The following is a 20,716-nucleotide window of genomic DNA, read 5'->3' as shown; positions in this document are numbered from 1 at the left end:
GCCAGAAAGTGAGATAAACTTTCTTAACTTGGGGTGATTCACATAAACTTTTGAGAGGACAAGGGGACATACAGTATAATATTATTCATAAGTTTTTCTTCCCCCTGCAACAACATTATCTATGGTACTTACTCTTATTTACTCCTCTTTTTTATATTACCTGGTCTGATTATCTCCTCAGCTTGATGATGTGGGAACTGCAAGCCAAAGAACCTTTCCTGTACTACTGAAAATTGAGCGTATAGTTGAAAGCTTTATGTGAAACAAGGCAATAGCCTTTTCCCATTTTTCATTATTTTGACTTAAGTACATCTGTCTTTACTAAATGCATCATGCTTTACTATCTCTAAGTGTAGAAGGCATAAATCTCACACATACTGCTGTTGGTATATTCTGTAATGTAAAAAGATCTAGAACTGCATATGCAGTGTTGCTGCAAGATGCATCAATTCTACCATCTAGTAACTACTGTAATAATGCATTAAAAGAAGATACATGATCAATTTAGCTGTTATATTAGTAGTATCTTACTAGAGGAGTGGGGGAGGAAGTAAGGATTCTTTATGAGAGAATGAAGGTGGCAGGATAAGAATTTTTATATAACAGTGTATTCGTTTCTAGTATTATCTTTTTATATAAGAAGTTTCTGAAATGTCCACAGGAATGTTATTTGGTCATCATTGAGAGAAATAATCTTTTCAGCTGCCTAAATATAGCCCATGCAACACCATTTGTGTAGCTCCTCATCTCTGAAAGGTTGTTTGGTATTTGTTAATTAACGGAAATGTCCTTAATACTGGCAATGAGATGAACGTGAGAGTCTAAATAAACAGTACTCAATATCCAGAGACCTTTACCTTTGTAAACTGTGTTTGGAAGAGCTGCATAACTGTCAAAGGACCTGCCTGACCATGTATATTGATGGGATTATGCAGATATGTCTCTGCTTGTTGCTGAGAGGTTCACGAGGCTCTCATGAGACTACCGTATAAAGAAAACCATTGATGCACCAGCAGAAAAAAATCAAAGAATAGTCCAATAATAATCACAACAAGGAGCAGCAGCTACCATTAGCAGAGTAACCAAAGAGAGCAATTGTAAGCCTTGTTACTGAACACACACACTGAAGGAAGAGTGAAAATAATAGTTTCCAGGGAATATACGCATATTGATGTGGGTAGGAAGTAGCTCCTGCCAGGATTTGTCACCAATTAGTTTTCCCCATGCTGTAAGGGGGAACCCTATTGCTCTATTTAATTATTCAGCACTGTGATATGGCTATTCCCTAGTTTCCTCAGAAAGGGCTTAGAAGAACAAACCCTTTCTATAATAGCTGTGTATACAATCAGTTAAAGAAGCTGTCAGCTCTTGGTATGATTTCTACATGGGCAGTTTTTGAGACATGTTGCTAAATACATTCTTCTTATTCAGGTTTTCATCTCCAGTTTGGGGGGAAAAAAAAAGAAAACAGATAATAAGCAGCTATTCTGACCACATACATCAGAACTGTTGTACATTTGATGACAGCAACTACAAGATTTTGTGTCCTCTCTAAGCCTACTTTATCTTAAATGCCAAATACCATGATACAGCCAAGTAAGTACATTCATGGCATACCATCAATTAGTCAGTTTTTCAAAATTCTTGGTCATCTGGGTATTTTATGGAGTTTATAATCTTTGATGTGAATAACTCAAGCATGTATACTTCAAAGTTGTCCCCTGAAAATGTTCTAATAGTTCAAAGAATATAAACACCAAAGGGGATGAGGGAGAATTGATTTTTAAATGTATCAACATTTCCAGAATACACTTTTCAACATTTCCTTATCTTTAATAGTATTACACTTATTCAAAACACTGGAATCAAATGTAACAACATGATGTTCTCTTTCTTTATTTTGTAGGCTAGCCAGATTGGTTTAGCATGCTCATTTTGTAAGAATTTATATATTAGTATATGGGAAAAAAATAGGGACTGAAGAAATAGATTAATGCAACGTATGTTCAAACAAGGTTTGCTGGTGCAGGCAGCAGTGTCCAGGAATTCCAGGTACTGACCCCTTTTGTCCAATGGAATTGTAAGATACTGTTAAGCTTGTTGATTACCTGCTAAACAACAATGAAAACTTCCCACGTAATGCGGAATTAAGGACAGAAACTCGAGGCCTTCATGAGTCCATATAGCTCCCTGGTGACAAGTGAAGCAGAAGATTGAAGTAAAACAAATAAATAAAAAGATGAAAACTAAGCCTGTACTTGTTTGTAAGAGATAAAACTTCACAAAAAAAGTTCTTAAATATTTTATATTTTGGTATATGTACATACTTCAAGTTTGTGCATTGGCTAAGTGTAAGTGGTACAAATATAGAAAAGTTCTATGTAATAACTTCATTTAAAAATATAATTGGATTCCACAAAATTTTTACTAAAAGCAGGAAAAACACCTGCAACATTATATTTAGGCATTGAGAGATTGGTAGAACAGCAAAGGGAATGCTTAGCAGCCAAGAAGGCCAGAATTTAAAGAAAAGCAAAGTTATGGCAATATCTGGACAAAAACAAATATCAGAAGAATTTTAAAATTTCTGTCAAATTGTTCAATGGAAAATGCTGAATTACCAAAGACTTTAAGATGAAAAAGCTAAGAAAAATTAATCCTTGTGAAATGATACTGTGAAATACCGTTAAGCCTATGTGAAATCAAAAAAGGTATCCGAACAATCACTTCTCGAGTTTTTTGTTGATGGTGCTTGAGAGATGCTTTCTCTGAAGGTTAGCATACTGCAGCTGTGTATTAAAAGCACCTTTCACCGCTCTTCACAGGGAAGCTATATAAAATGGGCAAGTAACATTTTATAAAATATTTACAATGCAGTTCACATGAAAGCAGGGCACTAAAAGACTATCTGACAGTAATCAAGAAGGTGCAGCGAAAGCATGTGCGAATACTGAAATTCAGAGAAGCTGAACTGTGCTTTCTAGAAATTGTGCGTTCCTGTACTTTTCCTCCGGAGGAAACCCCCTTTGAAGCCAGATCAGTACTCTGGGCTTCAGGCTGAGGTTTGTGCTAGCCACCGATTGAGGACTGCTTGGGATGCTGTTGTTGGCATAGACATCACAAGTGATGAAAGACTTCTACTTAAATGCCCATCAACATTTGTGTACATCTCATTCTTAATCTGTGCCTTTGATTAGTGCACAAAACTGGTCCACAGCAAGAGCATCAGAACATGGAAATTTGTTCTAGATTTCCCTCCAGGGATGTGAACTACTCTGAGCTCCAGGAGACTGTGCTGAGATGGAAAAATTTCTGCAGGTTTCTGTGGTTTTAGGCCACTAATCATATGTGGTGTCATGACTCAGATAACAGGATACTTTTCCTTTGTCATAAATAAGGGACATGCTTTTTCTCTGCTGTATTTGCTCTCTCCTTAACACATATTCTACTTTCTGTGTTACTGTCAAAAATATTATAATGCAATGTTGTAGGAGAGTAGGTTATTCACTCATCTGGGATATGGAAATCCTGTTAATTTTAGAAGGTATGTTTAATAAATTTGCATCATTGGCAGAGACCTTTTCATGATATTATAGTGTGTTTATTAGACAGAGAAAATCTCTTTGCATTAGGTTCAAAGCCAGAAATTGATTTCCAAAGGAGCCAGGTGCCTACGTTGCTTGGATATTTTGAAAATCCCACTAGGCCTCTGTTTGCAGCTTTTTGGCACCTAAATACCCTCGAAAATCTGACTCAAGAGTTATTACAATAACACAAAGGAATAGCAACTTATGTTTTTCATGCCAGAAGGATTTTACTGGCACTGAGCATCTTGATGTTACACTGGGGGAAATTATATTTACATGTTTGAGAGCACTGAATTAATTATAACATAAAATAAGACTTTGTTTAACATGTGTAAAGAATCTGTTCTCAAATACATTATTCCTTGTAGGGCTTGAGATAAAGTGTTTTACCAAGCCTAGGAAGGCTGTAAACAGGGAGATGGCCAGCGTTCAATGGTTGATTAGTAGTCTGGAAAACAGACACGGAGCAACCAAAACAGACTGCTCAGCCTTAATGCCAGACCCATCACTATTAATTTATTTTTCTTCCTTGCTGCTATTCTTTTGCTTAAGCCTCTTAAAGTCTGCTTGTCCATTTTCCAGTTCCTATGAAAATATCTTATGCAATTTCAAAATAGGCTTGAAATGATTTATTTTGACAATTTTAATGTTATGAATCAAAAAGAGGAATAGATATTTTGGCTTCTGGGTTATCCTTGGGCAAGGGAAGAAATGAATGGAGTCTAGTCTATGTACTGAACTATGTATATATTTTCTTCATGGCCTCAGGAAGACCCTAGAGCTGAAAGCTCTATATTAATTTTTGATGGTTAGTTTCTATTCTGATGAAAACTGTTTCTTTATATCTGTGATAATACAGTTGAAGCAACAAGAGCTATAGGGCTGTGAAAATGTCAGTAATACTTTTATAATTTAATTTTAAACTCATGGCCATAATTGCAGGAAACAGGTTTTGACTCATTTTTCCGTAACTCAGGTTGTATATCCATCTGTGATAAAATGACAGAAAATAAAATTGATAGATCTAACTTAGGCAGGATTTTTCCACCTTGCTTCCTCTCCTGAATGTGAGCAATGAGAATTGCAAGATATAACATTTCTGACACATTCTGAAGGACTGGTAAAATCCAAATTCTCTGCTACACTAAAAATAAAAATCCAACTTGACATAGAAATGGGGATATTTACCACTGAAGTAGATTTGTGCTGAAATAGATGCACATGCTGTAAACCTGGTTGTTTGCACTCACTTTGCTCTGATGGAAATTCAGGGTGATACCTAGCTGGATCCAACACAATGTCTGCAACAAATTTTAGCGTAGTTGTCGGATGACGAATACCCCATCCGCTAGGAGAGAATGGTACATAGACTCCATAATCATCTCCTCTGTATTTGTTTGGAGGTCACTGGGTGCTTAAAAGCAGGAAGGTAGTTACCTTTTCCCTACTGTACCTGCCACAAATAGTAGTACATTCCAGGGCAAATAGTAGAAAGCAGTGTTGGCAATGCATGGCAAAGGTATATTTAAACATGTCTCTAATGCTTTCTCTTTGTCTTTCATTGCCTTAGTATCAAAACAGCGAATGATTTCTTTTATTGTAAATTTAATTTCAAAAGCTTATTTTTTGTTTGCTTTCTCAAAAAAACCTATCCCTTTTTAATCAAGTTACACGGAAGTAGCAAGTGTACAGGCTATTCTACAACATATTTGTATACTGTTATTTAGTTGTATTCTAAGACACAGTTCCTACTAACAATAGGAAGATTTTTTTTTTAATAAATTGAAAATTAATGTGCCCTGCAATTTGAAAAGGTGAGATTTGGAAAAGATTTGAAAGCAGAAATAGATGGAACTGGGCCATTAAACCCGCTGAAGACCTGGTTGACATTTTGAGATAATTTTGCGGTGATCAATATTATTTGGATAAAGTCTTTATAGGTAATGGCTGTTTTAAGGAATGAAAGCATATTTGCACGTGTCTGGAGTAGTTCTGTACAAGAGGTCCCAGCTGGTAGAAAGCAAGTGATGTTTCTGCTTGTGTAGCACCTGTTTTTGATTTCAGAGGGGAAACAGAAGAAAAATTACTTCGATGGGTGGTGACATTAAATACAGCTGCTGCCTGGCAGAAAGCATGTTATCTCCCTTTTACCCAAGTGAAAACACTTGTACCTTGCATCATGGATAGGATCAGAGCTCCAGCTGTATTCTCCCAGAGGAAGAGACAGAAAGGGATGCATTCCTCAAACCTTTCCTGCAGTTATGAAATAAAGTTCAATAAGTTTGTCATTTTTATTATGCAGAGGAAGATGGGGATGACCAGAAGGACATTTTTGATGGAGCTGGCAAGAAGAAAAGGTTTCAGAGTAGAAAGTGAGCTAAGGTAGGAAAATGTTTACATTTGTAGAAATAACATGTAGTAATGCTGCTTGAAGCATTCTAATTTAATAAATGCAGTCGTGCAAGTGACTGTGGTTGAAGTTTTTGCCTATGTATTTGGTGGAGATACTTTGCTCTTCCCACTATAAAGATGCTTCAGGATTTCAGTGGGTGTTCCTAAAGCATGGTTCACTTCTATTATGTTCTGGGCAGAGACCAGGCAGAACACAAACATTAGCAAACTTTCTAATTTTTTACCTCTAAAATCTGTGGTTCTAATTTACCTTAAGTCTGTCAATTTTAATTTGCATTTTTCCCTGTGCTGCTTCTCACATGGAAAATAAAAACTGTAAGGTGTGAACTTGCAAACGTTTTTCATGGGATATGTTTCTATGAATTTGTATAGTCTCACTGGAATCAATGAATCATGTCTCTAGCTGATCTACATCAGCCATTGTTTATTTCCCTCTTGAAGTCAGGTTAAGATTAATCTAAACTTAATGGCCAATTCCTGAAATGAAAAAAAGTTAAATATATATGGGAATGGAAAATGTGATGGGTTGAGGGGGGCATTTCTCTAGAACATCTCTGGTATTCTAATATTTAATCTTCCTGTGAGTAATACACTGATGTGAGTCTCAAAGTTACTGGCTTACACTTTGGTACAATCTGGAAGAGCACTGGAGAAAAAACCTAGGAATAAAACACCACAGATGTGGCATTCCAGGGTGAAAATACTCCAGCTGCAGATTTGTCTGGTGGTGTTTCAATAAGCCAACTCATTTTGAAGGAAGCCTTCCCCCAAATAGTGCTTTTCATGAGTGCTAGTTATATCATTATGCAGTTTTCCGAAAGCTACATCATTATGTCGGTTCTCTGAAAAGCTGGAAGAAAACCAAGTATCGATCATTTCTCTATATCTGTATGCAGATAGTATACAACTGGGTCCTCCCTGTAAAAGCTCATTTCCACAGATTTACAGTCCCATCAACTTTGAAAGCCTGAGGAAGAAGGGAGGATGAAATAATTTGTAAAGCCAAATTCAAATGTATTGAACAGTAGTAGGCAATTAGCGTCTGATACAAAACTAATTTAATTCTCAGGAAAAAAAAAAGAACTGGGCTGTTCTGAATGCTACATTAACAATCCATTGAGGACTGAGTAGAGGCTTTATCTGGGCTGCTTTGACACACAGGTATTTATTGCCAGTAGTTCAGACTTTCTGTAAATTGTATGCGAGGCAGGTGTTATGTTTAATTTCGGCTTAGCTGCTACTGGATAAAACAGAACTGTTTAACAGTTGATTTTTGTTTTTGAAAATGCCAGAGGAAATGCTAAATTTGTTACATTCTGTGCCAAGAAAAAAGCACAGCTGTACAGGTACCAGAGGAAACGGGTGCACAGCAGCTAAACTGCTGCTGCGAGCATAACGATGGCAAAATTCCCAGATCTGCAGCTTGGTACAAATACATTACATATGAATATTTTATATAAAGTGAAATAAACCACAGGAAGCAGAAGTTCTATGTCTCTAACTGAATTTTTTTTTACTCAAGTAAAGATATGACAGTTTAATTAAAGTAGAACCTAGCAGGGTTAAATAATAGTAAAACCAATAGTATTTCATGGAGATTCACCTAACCTAGATTTGTAATCTTTTAGATTAAAATAAATTAGGATTTTTTTTTTCGAAAGGACTCTGCTCTACAAGTTGCACAATATGGAGAGAAAAAAATTGTGCTATACCGTGACAGTTTTCATATTTCTGAAGTATAGTACATTCAATGCATTTCTTATATTTCCAAAATGTAGTACATTTAATGCATTGGAGAGTTATGCGATAACAGTTTTCTGTGGGGTGACTCCAGTATTTGTCATTGCGATTTGGCAATTTAATGAAATCAGTGATTATTGACATGAATCAGGGTCACAGGGATAGGCCAAGGGGTTTTGTTGGTCTCCTAGAAAGTAGTTTGCTTTGAAAGGTGGTGCAGTCTGCCTTTAACAGTTAGCACACGTCATTTTTTAAAGTCCATACTAACCAGCTGTCTCTACCAGCAGTGCCCTGTCTGCTTGGACAGGTTGATGGCTTAACTTCTCCAGGTGTTACAGAAGGGCTGCAAAGCAATCTTTGAGGTCCATTTGAAATGTACTGTATATGCACAAAGCTGCCACCAGCATGGGCTAGCAGAAGGTTACAGAGGATTGCAAATGGAGGCGGCTGCCATCAGGAGAATTTATATTCCAATTCTAGGCTTATTTCTATAAAAACTAAGTCAAATAATGACTCTGTGCCTTTCCCCCAAGAAGTTTCGGAATCTGTTGACTGATACCAGTTAATTTTGGCATATATTTCAGAGTCCTGGGGTCCTACAAGTTTCATGAAAATGAATAGTTTCCTCCTTTGTCTGTTGTTGTCTTTGTGGGTGAAAGCACCCTCCTGGGGTGTATGTGGAGGGGGAACACTAGGAATCACTCAGGATTTCCTACCAAGTTAGTAGTTTTCTAAACTTGCTGAGGAACATCAGCAGGCCAGGTAGAAATTTACAGAGCATCCTAAGTATGTATGTAATTTTTTCTTGAAACATAACTTTGTCCCTGTCCATTATTTTCCTGCGGAAGGTGCAGAACTGTGTCTTTTTAATCATGAACTATCATGGGATTCTTTCCAATGTTATTCTAGTACATCAACCCAAATTTAGTGTAATAACATTTGTGCTACCATATTTTTAAGCAATGTACACCATATAATCTATTGAACAATAACTCATTCTGTAAATTTTATATTCACTAAACTAAGATATCAGTTTTGTAAGAGACTGGCCTCTTAGTAGCAAGGAAGCGGTCTTTAGATGGAGTGCATAATTCGTAAGATTTAAGTCATGAACATTTGACAATGCCATATGTCGAAAGCTTAATGTAAGTACAGAAAAGTTAAATTTACAAAAAGATATTACTAGTTTTAAAGAATTATTGTTAACAGACTTTTTAATACTATAAAGCTTTCATTCATTGATCAGGAATATTGGGAAGGGGCTGTCAGGTATCATAAAGCAGCCTTTTCTTTATGGTACTGCTCGTGCAAGCCAAATATTTTCAGAGTTGCAAAAAAATGTGCCATAGGATAGCGTCTTATAGAAGGCAAATGATGCTGAAAGGCAGAAAATGCTGCACTTACAGGAGCTGTCAGGCTAGGCTTTCCTCAAAGCAGATTCAGTGACTGGAATAGATATATTGTGATATGAAAACGCAACTGCTTCCCACATCCTAACGTACAATATATACTGCAATTTTCAGGAAGTACCTGGTAAGTAAATATGGAAATAGCAGCTCTATATCTGTGTACAGTTGGGTTCAGGAAAAAAAGAAAAACTTCTTTTTGTGTACTTCTTGACAGTGACTCTGTCACTCATATTGTGGCTGAGAACAACTCTTACCCAGAGGTGCTGGACTGGCTGAGAGGACAGGCTGTGGGCGACAGCTCCAGGTTTGAACTACTGGATATCTCCTGGTTCACAGCCTGCATGGAAGCGGGTAGACCAGTTGATTCAGAGATGAAGTATCGTCTCATGGTAAGACAGATCCTTCAGGGTGAATACAGGGACATTCGAAATGAGTGACTATGTGTGATTATTATTTTTTTTTTAACCTAACAACATACATACTTGTGTTGTGATGTAATTTTTGAATTTAAAAACTTTTTTCCTTGAAGTTTACATGAGTAATTCACACAGTTTTAATAGATTAAAGAGACCTTCCATACCTTCTATATCAGTGTCTGGTAATGCTAAGTTACTATGCCGTCACATGTTACAAACTGGTAATATACATCATTCCTTAAAAAAAAAAAAAAAAAAAAAAGGAGGTGCTATTAAAGGGGAAATATCCATCAATGAAGCACTTGCTGTTTTTGTGGTACTTGTGGTATTTCCACAAATACTTCAACATCATGGTAAATGTCCCACTGAGAGCAGTGCATTTTAATGGGCTCCTGATGGAATACTTTGCCTCTTCAAAACAGTACAAAAATATTAAAACCTTTGCTGTTTGGAAGTGATCAGCTAACGGCTGGGCCCTTGAAGGACCTGTGAAATGAAGGCTGCTGCAGTCTGTGGACATGCATTTACCAACTTGGCATCATCAAGTAAAACTGTGCTAAGAAAAAAAGGTTTTATTATATTGTATTATCTCTCAATGGGAGCTTTAAGTCATAGGATATTGTGAATGGGAGGCTGATTATTTGGTGAGTGGTGTTTGACCTTGAAGCACTGGATGATGACGTATTTTCCTCTGATCTATATCTGACAAAATCATGTGCTAATTTCTCAAATTGGAGTGTAGTGTGAAACAGTGGTATTCAATACACCCAGTACAGACTGTAAATGATGAGGCTGTGGTAGGGATGCCTGGGCGTGCTGTGCACAGAGTGACGACAGCACGTACCACTGGGCCATGAAATAGATCCCGCGCTGCGGCAGGATGAACCTATTCCCTTGTTCTGCATGCACTCAGGCCTCACGGTGATGGATTTAACGTGCACTGGTGAAGAAATTAATTCATACATCAAGAGAATTAGGAGTCTAATCTGAAGTGAGGGATTGCTGATTTCTGAGGGTCTGGATTAGGCTCCGTGTGAACTGTGACCCCCCTGCAAAACGATAACTGGGAAACCCATAAACACTGGAACCACGGCAGGATCCACAGCGTGTACCTTCCTGTGAGGCAGAGGATGCCTGAATATTTAACAGCAATATTGCACTGTTTGCTGCTTCTTCATCCTGATGTTTAGATTATGAAGGATGATTCATAAATACCACCCTTCCCCAAGAAAAACAGTAGGTCCTGATTCCGTTTTTCAGTCATCTTTCATTGCCAGAAACTGTTTTCCAGGATTTTACATATAAGAATTACTATTTAATAACACTTGGCGGGGGGGGGGGGGGAGGAGTGAATACACCAGATGGAGCTGTCGCTCTCAGACTCAGCATAATTCCATGACAGAATATGTGTTTATATTTGCAGTCCTTCCAATGAAGTATTTTTGCAGTATATTTATAATATTTTCAGTGAATCTGCTGGAGGGAGAATAGACCAAAGACATTAATGCAAACCAGAAAAAAACTGAAAACCTTGTAACTACTGCATTATGTAATCTCACAGGCAAAAAAGTCATAAAAATATAAATACTGGGAAAGTTCTCGGAAAAAGAAATAAATCCAAAATGTGAGCAAAAATCCTGTGAACTTTGCTGGGAGTTTCACATCAGGATTAAAAGTAAACCAAATTACCCTTTATGTACATTCTTAATTTCAGCAGTGCGTAAAGACCTATAGATTCAGATATCTCAGAAAATAGATGGTTTTTTTTTCTTGTCAAAGCAAGAAATGCCTTTGTCTTTCTCCAAAATGTCTCCAACGATGCTGAAGCTTACTTTTTTTTAATCAATGAGAAGGCCACTGCAAGTTGAACTGCCTTAGTTTTCTTTTATATATAAAAGTCCTTTTGGAATACTGCTGGAGCAGAAACTTCTGAAAAAGGTAGCAGCACTGTCAGGAGATCATTATTATATTTGGAGAATGGCTCTGCAAGTAAGAGCTTCTGTTTTTATTGAAACATAAAGATTTCATGCTAATAAATGTAGAGTGCAATAAGCAAGCCAGTGACAGCTGTACCGTTAACTTTAAAGCTTATAGTGACGACCAGTCTTAATTATATAGTAGCTTTAAAGTAATGAACGTTTTTGTAAAGCAAACAAGGAAAGAAGAGAAAGGATTCTAGAAGTTCAGTAAATTTAAAAATAATTTTATTGTTGCAGTGTCACCATGATTATTTTTTTCTGCCTTGAGAAATGAGGAAGGATTGAAGTAAAGGTTAATTTTCTTTTTAAGTACTAGACTGAACTCATACATAATGTAATTTAATTGGAGTTTCACTGAAGACAAATTTGGTCCATTATGTCAGTCTTGTGAAATGTGATATGAAAGTGAATTAACAAACCTTGAACTCAGGCTACGTCATGAAGACTTTGAGGTAAAAGGAATGGATTGCAGTGGGGGAATGTTTTGGGTGAAATCTTGTCTGCATGTAGATTAGTGGTAGAATTCCCATTAATATCAATAGCAGTAAGATTTCATCTTTCAGATCTTACAGTAGCCTAATTGGAAGGTTGTTCTTCATTCAGGACATTTGTTTCAATGCATTACTAAAAAGAAATGTCCTTCTCCATGCAAAACAAGGGGAATAAAGTCAGAGTTACAGACCATTAGCTAACTTATTAATTACAGTTGTCACTAAAGTACATCTTCCTGTGGTTGCAAATGATCCAAGAGATGCTCTGATGTTAGTGATTTATAGAGTATAAAAGGTTAGGTGACCAGATCTAAGATGGTCTGAATTCTTATTGATTCATTTGGTAACAGTTCACTTTTGTAGTTAATAGCCATCATTTAATTTAATAGGCTATGGAAGTGTGGTAGCCAAATATCTGCTTTAAAGGGAAACAAAAATATTTCTCTGGCAAAGGAATGCCTTTGTCCAGAGATACCTTTCCCACCACAAGCAGATGGGTATTCTGGACAATAGCAGGACATGGACATTAATATGTATGCAAGGGCATCCCCACATGCTAGAAAGTAGTGCTGTTTCCTGGGTAATGGAAAAGAAAGAGGCAGAGGGGAAGCTTTCAGAGGGGTAAAAAGAAAGGAAGAGAACCATAAGTGGGTTGGCACCCTCAGCAGCCTTCAGAACTGTGCTGTGACTGCGTCTCTTCTGCCTTTTCCTCAGTCAGAACCCAAAAATTGTTAGTTAGTTATTTTTTTATAAAGGAAAAGAGATTTATTTCCTGAACAAAGGATTTTCCTCCACATTAGGAAAAGGAAGTACTGCATCTTTTGATCCCTTGCCATATCATGTGACAGGCAACTCATATTTAACATTTTCCAGAGTGTCTCACTATGTTGCCCCATGAAAGAGAGAGGCTCTAACTAATGGAAGAAATCCTTCATACTGACAGTCAGAATTTCCCAGAAAATAAAATGAAACTTATAAACTGGCTGCCTTCTCTTCATAAAATGCTGGATATCAGCAGACTTTATTATTTGATCAATGCTGTCTGGACTTTACAAAGCTGCTGGCTGTTGAATAATGTAGCCTGACACAGTCTCTAGAATCTGCGCACCTTATTCACTGCTGCTCCATTTTCTCTCTCTGTTATTTCCCTATGTCATTATACTTCTTTGTTTGTGTATTAAAACAAATAGTTTGACAAAAAGCAAAGTAGTCCCCTACAAGATAATTCTGCAACTAAGCCTCTCTGCTGTACAAACAGATGCTAGTGGTACAGGCTGATTTTCCCGCTTATGCCATGTGGAAAATGTCACTGTGAAGGAGTGGCAGTGACATTCACTGTTACTGCAGCCTGGATGTGGGCTACAAACTCTGACTAGCTTTAGCAATTAAGTAGCCTACACATTTGGATATTTTTTCTGTGGTTGCCTCTGTGCAGTGTACCATAGTTTCATTTTAATGCAGTGGAGTTACCTGCAAAAAAAGGAATTTTAATGCTTACATTTTTCCCATATCCGTAGTTGTTTCTTCCCAGTACTACAAATTATTTCGAGGTAGTGTGAGTTTCCAGGATTGCTTGTTCTACACTGTAATTGCTACTGGATGAAACTTTAGGTTTGTCCCATCTGTACAAATGATTTTATTCCATCTGATCTTCCCACCAAAAAGCAATATCAATCCTGTTCTTATGTTCTGCTGATGGTAGGAGACCACCTCACTAGTTCTTATGCAGGCATCATAATATTCCCAAAAAATCAGACTATAGTAATTACTGTTTGCTAGATGTGTTTGCTGTTGATTTCTACCTGAAGTTTCTTCTGTTGTTATACATAATCGAATCTTGTTAATTAAAAACATAACTATTACTGATTAAGAAAAATGCTCAAATATCTTTGCTAAAGCAGGAACATGATGTTTATGTGCCAGTCTATCACCCTCTTAAACACATAGAGTTTCTGCATTGATTTTGCTCTCATCCACAATGCCAAGTAATGCTACATGTAGGGCTCTTGTTCTTCGTGTGCCTATGTCCTAATGAAGATAATAGCTTATTATATATTCTATTCAGTAACATTCTGTTTGTTCACAGTCTTTGCAGCTGGCACTATCATTTCAAGCAGTATATTAGCTGTAATCAATCATAGTTTGTATGATTTAAAATCAATTTTAAAGTATAATTCATGAATGTGTGCAAAAGTGGATGAGTTGTGCTGTTGATCCTGGCTGAAACCCATTTTGGTTATTCCCAAGAGTGGTCTTATGCATAAAATAGCTTCCTTCCTTTCAGTGTATACTCTGAAAACTGCCATATAATTCACTGCTCCTTCAGCTGTGCAAGCAAATGCCTTTTTTGTGTGTGCGTGAATACTGTTATTTAACTACTCTGTATCAAATACAAAGGCAATTTAGCATGAAATTATATGAGAGGGGTGTGTGTGTGTGAAGGCATATACACATATTTATAGGTTTGCCTCACACAGATGCTAGCTTTATGTCTGCATGTCTTTGGCTACAGGGGAGAAAGGGCTCATCATTCCATTATTGGGGTGAAAATCTCCTCCATGTATCTTTGTGATATTTTTTGTTGTTGTTGAACCATTTCCCTGTGGCTTTTGGATAGTGCAAAACAACACGTTTTTTACAGATTTGCCAAATGTTTTCAGATAAAATGACAAATAGCAAAAAATACACAGAAGTGCTGAGAACACTTCGGGTGTTTCCAAAGTATTTCAGATTTGGGCACTTTTAATGAAAGCAAAGGAATTAAAGGACTGGGCATATAAAGCAGCAGAAAAGCTGGTGCTAGATTGTCTTTTTTCAGTTGCTCACTGGTCAGGACACTTGCATGTTGAGGACTCGTGCTCAGAACTCCCTTTTGCCAATGGGGACATGACTCTGTGTATCCTGCCTTTCAGGAGAATTCCTTTCCCACCCTGCTGGGATGGGCTGCCCACAGACTTTTTTGTTGGTCTTGGTAGATTTTGCATGGAGCAAAACTGGTGAAAAACAAATAAGCATGTAGGTAGCCTGGTGCTTGGGAAACTCCCATTTAAGATTTGGCACCTGGCTCCTTTTCCTTGCTCCAGTGAACACCTAAAAATGATATCTGAATTGGATCAGCTTGTACAGAAGGAGCTGAGTGAGAAACCACATCACAAGGTGAACACTGGCTGTTGGATGAAAGGATGGAGATGACTCTTCTATGGCTGTTTGTAAATGTTTCCTTTGCTTTATAATGACCCCAAAATAGAACATTTAGCTTAATGAATTAAACCCAAACCAAAAAAGTTTTTTCCTTTTACCTGAAAGAGGGCGGAAAAGTTTATTTTGAAGTCATACAAATGTTTTTCCTCCACCACTGAATTTAGCTACAGATTGAAAAAGTCAGTTATTTGAGTGTCCCTCTCCCCTCCCCGCCCCCCCCCCCCCCCCCCCCCCCCCCCCCCCTTGGTCTAACATCCCTGATCTTATATTGAATAATCTAATGTTTTCTGGGAAAACTCTGTTCTTTCAAACTTATCTGCTCTTAAAGCTTTGTAGTTTTTCAATCTTACTGCAATGATAAGAGTAGTAGAGACGTGCCATGTAGAGAGACTTCTTTTTTTTTTTTTTTTAAATGACCGTGCCATTGAAAACTCCCTGCAAGAACTTGCTGCAGAAAATGAAAAATCCCAGTAACCACCAGATAAACTGGTATTGTCAGTGCAGCCAATATGAAGTTAAATGTTTTTCCTAGGAAGATGGTAGGAGCATTATTATTCTCTTACCTTCTCTTTAAAGGTACATATTATGGGCTCATGAAATGTATTTTTGGTATTTTAAGTTATTTGACAGGTGTATCACCAACCCTTCTCCCCCTTTTTTTTTCGTTAGCAACAAGATCAGCCTCCTTCTTTGAATACACCTGAATCAGAAGTGCCATCATTTATTGCAAGCAAAGTATCTCAGTATTCGTGTCAAAGGAAGACAACTTTAAATAACTACAACAAGAAATTCACGGTAATACTTATTCTATCTATGAAATAAAAACTAGCGTAAGTAGAATAATTACTACAGTACTTGCATCAATATTTTCTATGGCACCCTTGGCAAATTCATGAGTTAAACAGGCAGCACAATGTTAACAATTTTAAAAAGTTATAAATCTGCCATACTTAAATTAAAATTGAGTGCAAGCTTAATTGCATCCTTTAAGTATTGCTGAAAGCTTAACACAGTGGATCTTTAAATACACTAATAGCTTGTAAACACATGAATTTTTAAAACAAATGATAGAATAACATTCTGAAAATGTCTTTTAGCCTTTCATCACAGTCTTATTTGACAAGTTGGAAGTAATGATAAGCAAAAGTTTGGTTTAGGTCTGTCCAAGGTACTTCACAATTGCTGTGCTGCCTTCTTGTTTGCCCAGGTGTTTCGTTCTTCAAAGTGTGGTTGTAAGCTTCAGATTTTCACATTTGCTTACTTACAAAAACAGATTGTGTGATCAATGTAATTACTTAACATGACAAAAAAACCTCTTAAAATGTCTAGTTAAATAGAAATCTTAGAGACTGTCATATATCTTATTTAATGCTCATAACATTACACAGTTCAGTGGGTATGAAGAGCCTGAGTCATCTGGTCTAAATTCCTCTTAAGTTATTGTGCCTAATGGCTCCTCTTGGCTGGCTCTAGATACTCAATGACAACTATTCAATAAGAGACATTTGACACAGAGATTCTAATGTAGTATAGTCTGAATAAGTCTGGCATAGTTACATTCATATGTTTCGACTATAAAACGAAACACCTTCTCATCTTCCTAAAGTTTTAATGTTTATTTGTTATTATTTATAATTTTTATGCTTTTACTTTGTCTGTGTGCCTATAAGTACACACAAATCTTTCAAGTAAATACTATTTATAAGATCCATATAAAAAGAATAACAGCAGATACAAGTAATTTGAGAATAAAAAACATTTACAAGGTAAATACTAAGACCTCTGGGAATTCAGAACTAAAGATAAACCTAAGAGCAACTCCGAAATGTCTTGATCTGGGAATGCACAGTTAAAAACTAAACAACCTAAATTTTGCCTTGTAGTGATTCTTTGAAATAATCATCAATTATACGAACTATATAATAGTGTGTATGGTACTGAAGTAGGTTAAACTGTTTGCTTATTTAAAAAAAAAATTCCCTTTTTGAGCAACCTAATGGGAATTGACTCTTGACCCTGCTTTGAGCCTGAGGTTGGACTAGAGACCTCCTGAGGTCCCTTCCAACCCCAATGATTCCAACATTCCCCAAACTGCTTCTTTTGAAATGGCTACTGTGCCCCACCTCCTGCTAGAAAAACAAGGCTGTGAATGTTACCATTTAATCTCTTGAAAGCAGTCATTCTTTTTCACTGTTTACAAATATCAAATACACGCTGCTGTAAGGGAAGATGTCAGACCAAATATGGTATGATCCAAAGATTCCGTAATGTACCAGCCTTCTTGGAGAAATAGGAAGTGCGTGCCTTAGTTCTACACTTCCTGAAAACAGTGGAATGTGGGAGTCTGGCTCTTTGTTGAATTTTCTGTAGTAGGACATTTTGTCAGTCATTCTGAAGGTAAAAAATTAAAAGTAATTGTGATGGATAATGGCAAAGTACAATGGCTACTCCTAGAAGGCACAAAGTTGTTGCTGATTTTTAATTATCATTAACATTTTGAGCACAAAAAGGTCTAGAATAAGGTAGTTCCCTTTTTAATGATACCTTTTAAAATTATTTTTAATTTTTGAAACACCTAGTATCTTTATTTGTAAATTCACACGGTATTTTTCCATTTTCAAAGACTGAGTACTATAACTCTAGTGAATATATAGTTCATCTTCTAGCTGTTGAATTCCTGAATTTAGTCCAAGATTCAGTTCAAATGAAAACTATGATAGCAGCAACATATTCATCAAGTAGTTTCTGTTATACCTGTGTTTCACAGCGAGGCAGTCCCTAAATTACTTACAGGTTTATCATTGCAGCAGTCTTAATGTCAGAGTACAACTTGTATTTGATAAATGAATTTAGCTGAACGCATTAGAAGCAGGGCAGTTCGATGACTGAAGCACTGAGACTCCCTTCTGTTATCCTATATATCAAACGTTTCTGAGTCTGGATAGGAATTAGGTTTCATAGTGACAAACGTGGCAGTTTTTCATCCTCAGAGAGTAACTGTTCTGAGTTCATGCTGTATGTTATGTCTGGAGGTGGTACTGGACAAGTTGATAATGTGTATGAGTCTGTCTAGCATCTGCATCTTGACAGTTGTAATGTGTGGTGGGTTGACCTTGGCTGAATGCCAGGTGCCCACCAAGCTGCTCTATCACTCCCCTCCTCAGCAGGATGGGTTGGGGGGAGAAAATAAGGTGGAAAAAAGCTTGTGGATCAAGATAAAGGCAGTTTAATAAAAGCAAAAGCTGCACGTGGAAGCAAAGGAAAACAGAAGATTTATTCTCTACTTCTCATCAGCAGGCGGTGTCCGGCCGCTTCCTGGGAAGTAGGTCTTCAGTACGTGTAGCGGTTGCTCCAGAAGACAAACATCGTAATAGTGAATGCCCCCCCTCCCTGCCTCCTTTCTCTTAGCTTTTATTACTGAGCAGATGTCAGATGGTATGGAATATCCCTTTGGTCAGTTTGGGTCAGCTGTCCTGGCTGTGTCCCCTCCCAAGTTCTTGCCCACCCCCAGCCTACTGGTGAGGGGAGAATGTTGGAGAGACAGCCTTGATGCTGTGCGAGCACGGCTCAGCAGTAGCCAAAACACTGGTGTGTTATCAACACCCTTCTAGCTACCAATACAGAGCACAGCACTGTGAGGGCTGCTATGGGGAAAATTAACTCCATCTCAGCCAGACCCAATACATACTGTAACTCCTTAGGGCTGTTGCTCTTTTTCCTCACAACCAAAGCTTGCAATGACAACTGAAGGCTTGGGTGTTTATGGACTGCAAGAGCTCGCCCATTCCCTGGAGGCCTGCCAGTTAGTCTGCCTAATGTCACAGGAGCCTGATTTTCAGTTTTGCTGTTGTTTTGTCAGTCTTGTATTAAACCTGTAATTCACGGTCTCAAATAAAAGTGTTCCAACAGATTTTTCAGTGTGAGCACTTAGCAAATGCACTGAAGTATTGGTATAATTCACTTGTGTATGCTGTGGGCAGCCAACCATTAAATGACAGATTTTCCCTGGCTCAATGCCATATATCCTGAAAATTAGGTCCAAACCATCTTGAATTATGTGTTGATGATAGTATTTTGTTATAACAACTTTATTCTGTGAGCCAGGGTTGTTCCTTTTTCTTACAGATTTTCTGTTTTCTTTGGTTACCTTGAAAATAATGTTTTTCGATCTTGCCTCTAATGGGCACAAAGCTATTATTTGCTTATGCATTCTTGGATGAACTCATGGATTCTTCCTTTTACTGGACTTTGCCCTGATACCTGTATCAAATTCCTCTTTCAAATGAGTAGTTGTTATGTTTGAGAAAGAGTAGTAGTTATGTTTGACATCTTTTAGTCTCTTCAGAAGAGTAGGAAAGCAGTCACTAATAGGCAGTGACGTGCATACAACGAGGATTTGAATGTGCTGATTTTGTGGGAGAGGCACTTTTGGAGACTTGATTTCTGGAGAAATTGGTAATTAGTGATGAGTTTTAATCTTGAGTCCTGTTCTGTATATATTTTACCATGAAAGACCATTTATTAAAACCAAATAGCAGAGATATTTGATGAGAGCTCATGAGGACAATGTGGTGGTTTGACACGCTAGATGCAACTTCTATGTTCAACTGTCCCATGTTTCCTTTCTATTGTAATAGCCAGAAAATAACTTACAGAAAGGTGCCCCAAACCAATTTTACATCATGGAAGAAGCTACGGAAGGGTTGGCAAAGACTGTGCAGGTGTGAAGGTTTCATGACTATGTTCAGTATGGGGCAAATCCTACCTAAATTATTTTTTTATGAGCTGTTGAATAGTAGCAAGGCCTGTTGTGTGAAGAATAGACTAAGTATGTCAAATTGCATGCCAAGGAGGAGACAGTGGCATTGTGTGGGAGTTCACGGAGGAGAAATGCAACTGCTTCAGACTTGTGGGCCTCATGCAGTCTTTAGGTCACTGTGTATCACATACTGTGGCCTCATGGTACATAGGTTGGGAACAACTGCCATGGGCTTTACTGATGTGGATGATTCAGGAATGCACCTGAATGCATTGCCCTGGCTCCACAGGTGAACTGTAGCTGTTCAGATGGGTAAAGATGCAAAACAAAAGGGCAAATTGTTTCACCAGAGGCTGTACCTTAGCATGTTTCCTTTAAGTTTGTCTTAAACATTAATGTTATTTTGGAACATAATATTACAATATTGGTCTCTGGCTCATTTGTAAATAGCTAGCCATCCTCTCCCTCTCCCACTGAAAATATACACTTGGGGGCTGCATTGTGTTTTCATGTGGTAAAATAAATGGAGTCATTCTGCTGTGCCCGACAGGGGTTGTTGGATTTGAATATTAATACCAGACTGCAATAAAATTCAGAAAGACATTCTTCTGTGAGGAAAATACAATTTAATTCTTGCAGAAGAAACTAATTAAGTCAGAGGCAAATGGTTCTGTGATTCTGAGGCTTATTGCTAATGCTACTGAATGTTACTCTGCTTTGGC

The 20,716-nt window shown here is 37.5% G+C and overlaps 1 protein-coding gene across 1 annotated transcript in view; it reads left to right on the top strand.

Annotated features, from left to right (window-relative positions):
• Positions 1–5,766: 5,766 nt before the first annotated feature.
• Positions 5,767–20,716, top strand: part of DNTT (DNA nucleotidylexotransferase) — a 95,485-nt gene continuing 80,535 nt past the window's right edge. The window contains exons 1-3 of the mRNA XM_050899214.1: positions 5,767–5,969; positions 9,363–9,537; positions 15,905–16,030. Coding sequence (XP_050755171.1) covers positions 5,767–5,969; positions 9,363–9,537; positions 15,905–16,030 — 504 coding nt within the window. The remainder of the gene's footprint in view (positions 5,970–9,362; positions 9,538–15,904; positions 16,031–20,716) is intronic.

Source organism: Gymnogyps californianus, chromosome 6, assembly GCF_018139145.2.
Source record: "Gymnogyps californianus isolate 813 chromosome 6, ASM1813914v2, whole genome shotgun sequence".
In the NCBI taxonomy this organism is placed as follows: domain Eukaryota; kingdom Metazoa; phylum Chordata; class Aves; order Accipitriformes; family Cathartidae; genus Gymnogyps; species Gymnogyps californianus.
The sequence above is the reverse complement of the archived record's forward strand: the minus strand, read 5'-3'. Positions and strand labels throughout refer to the sequence as shown.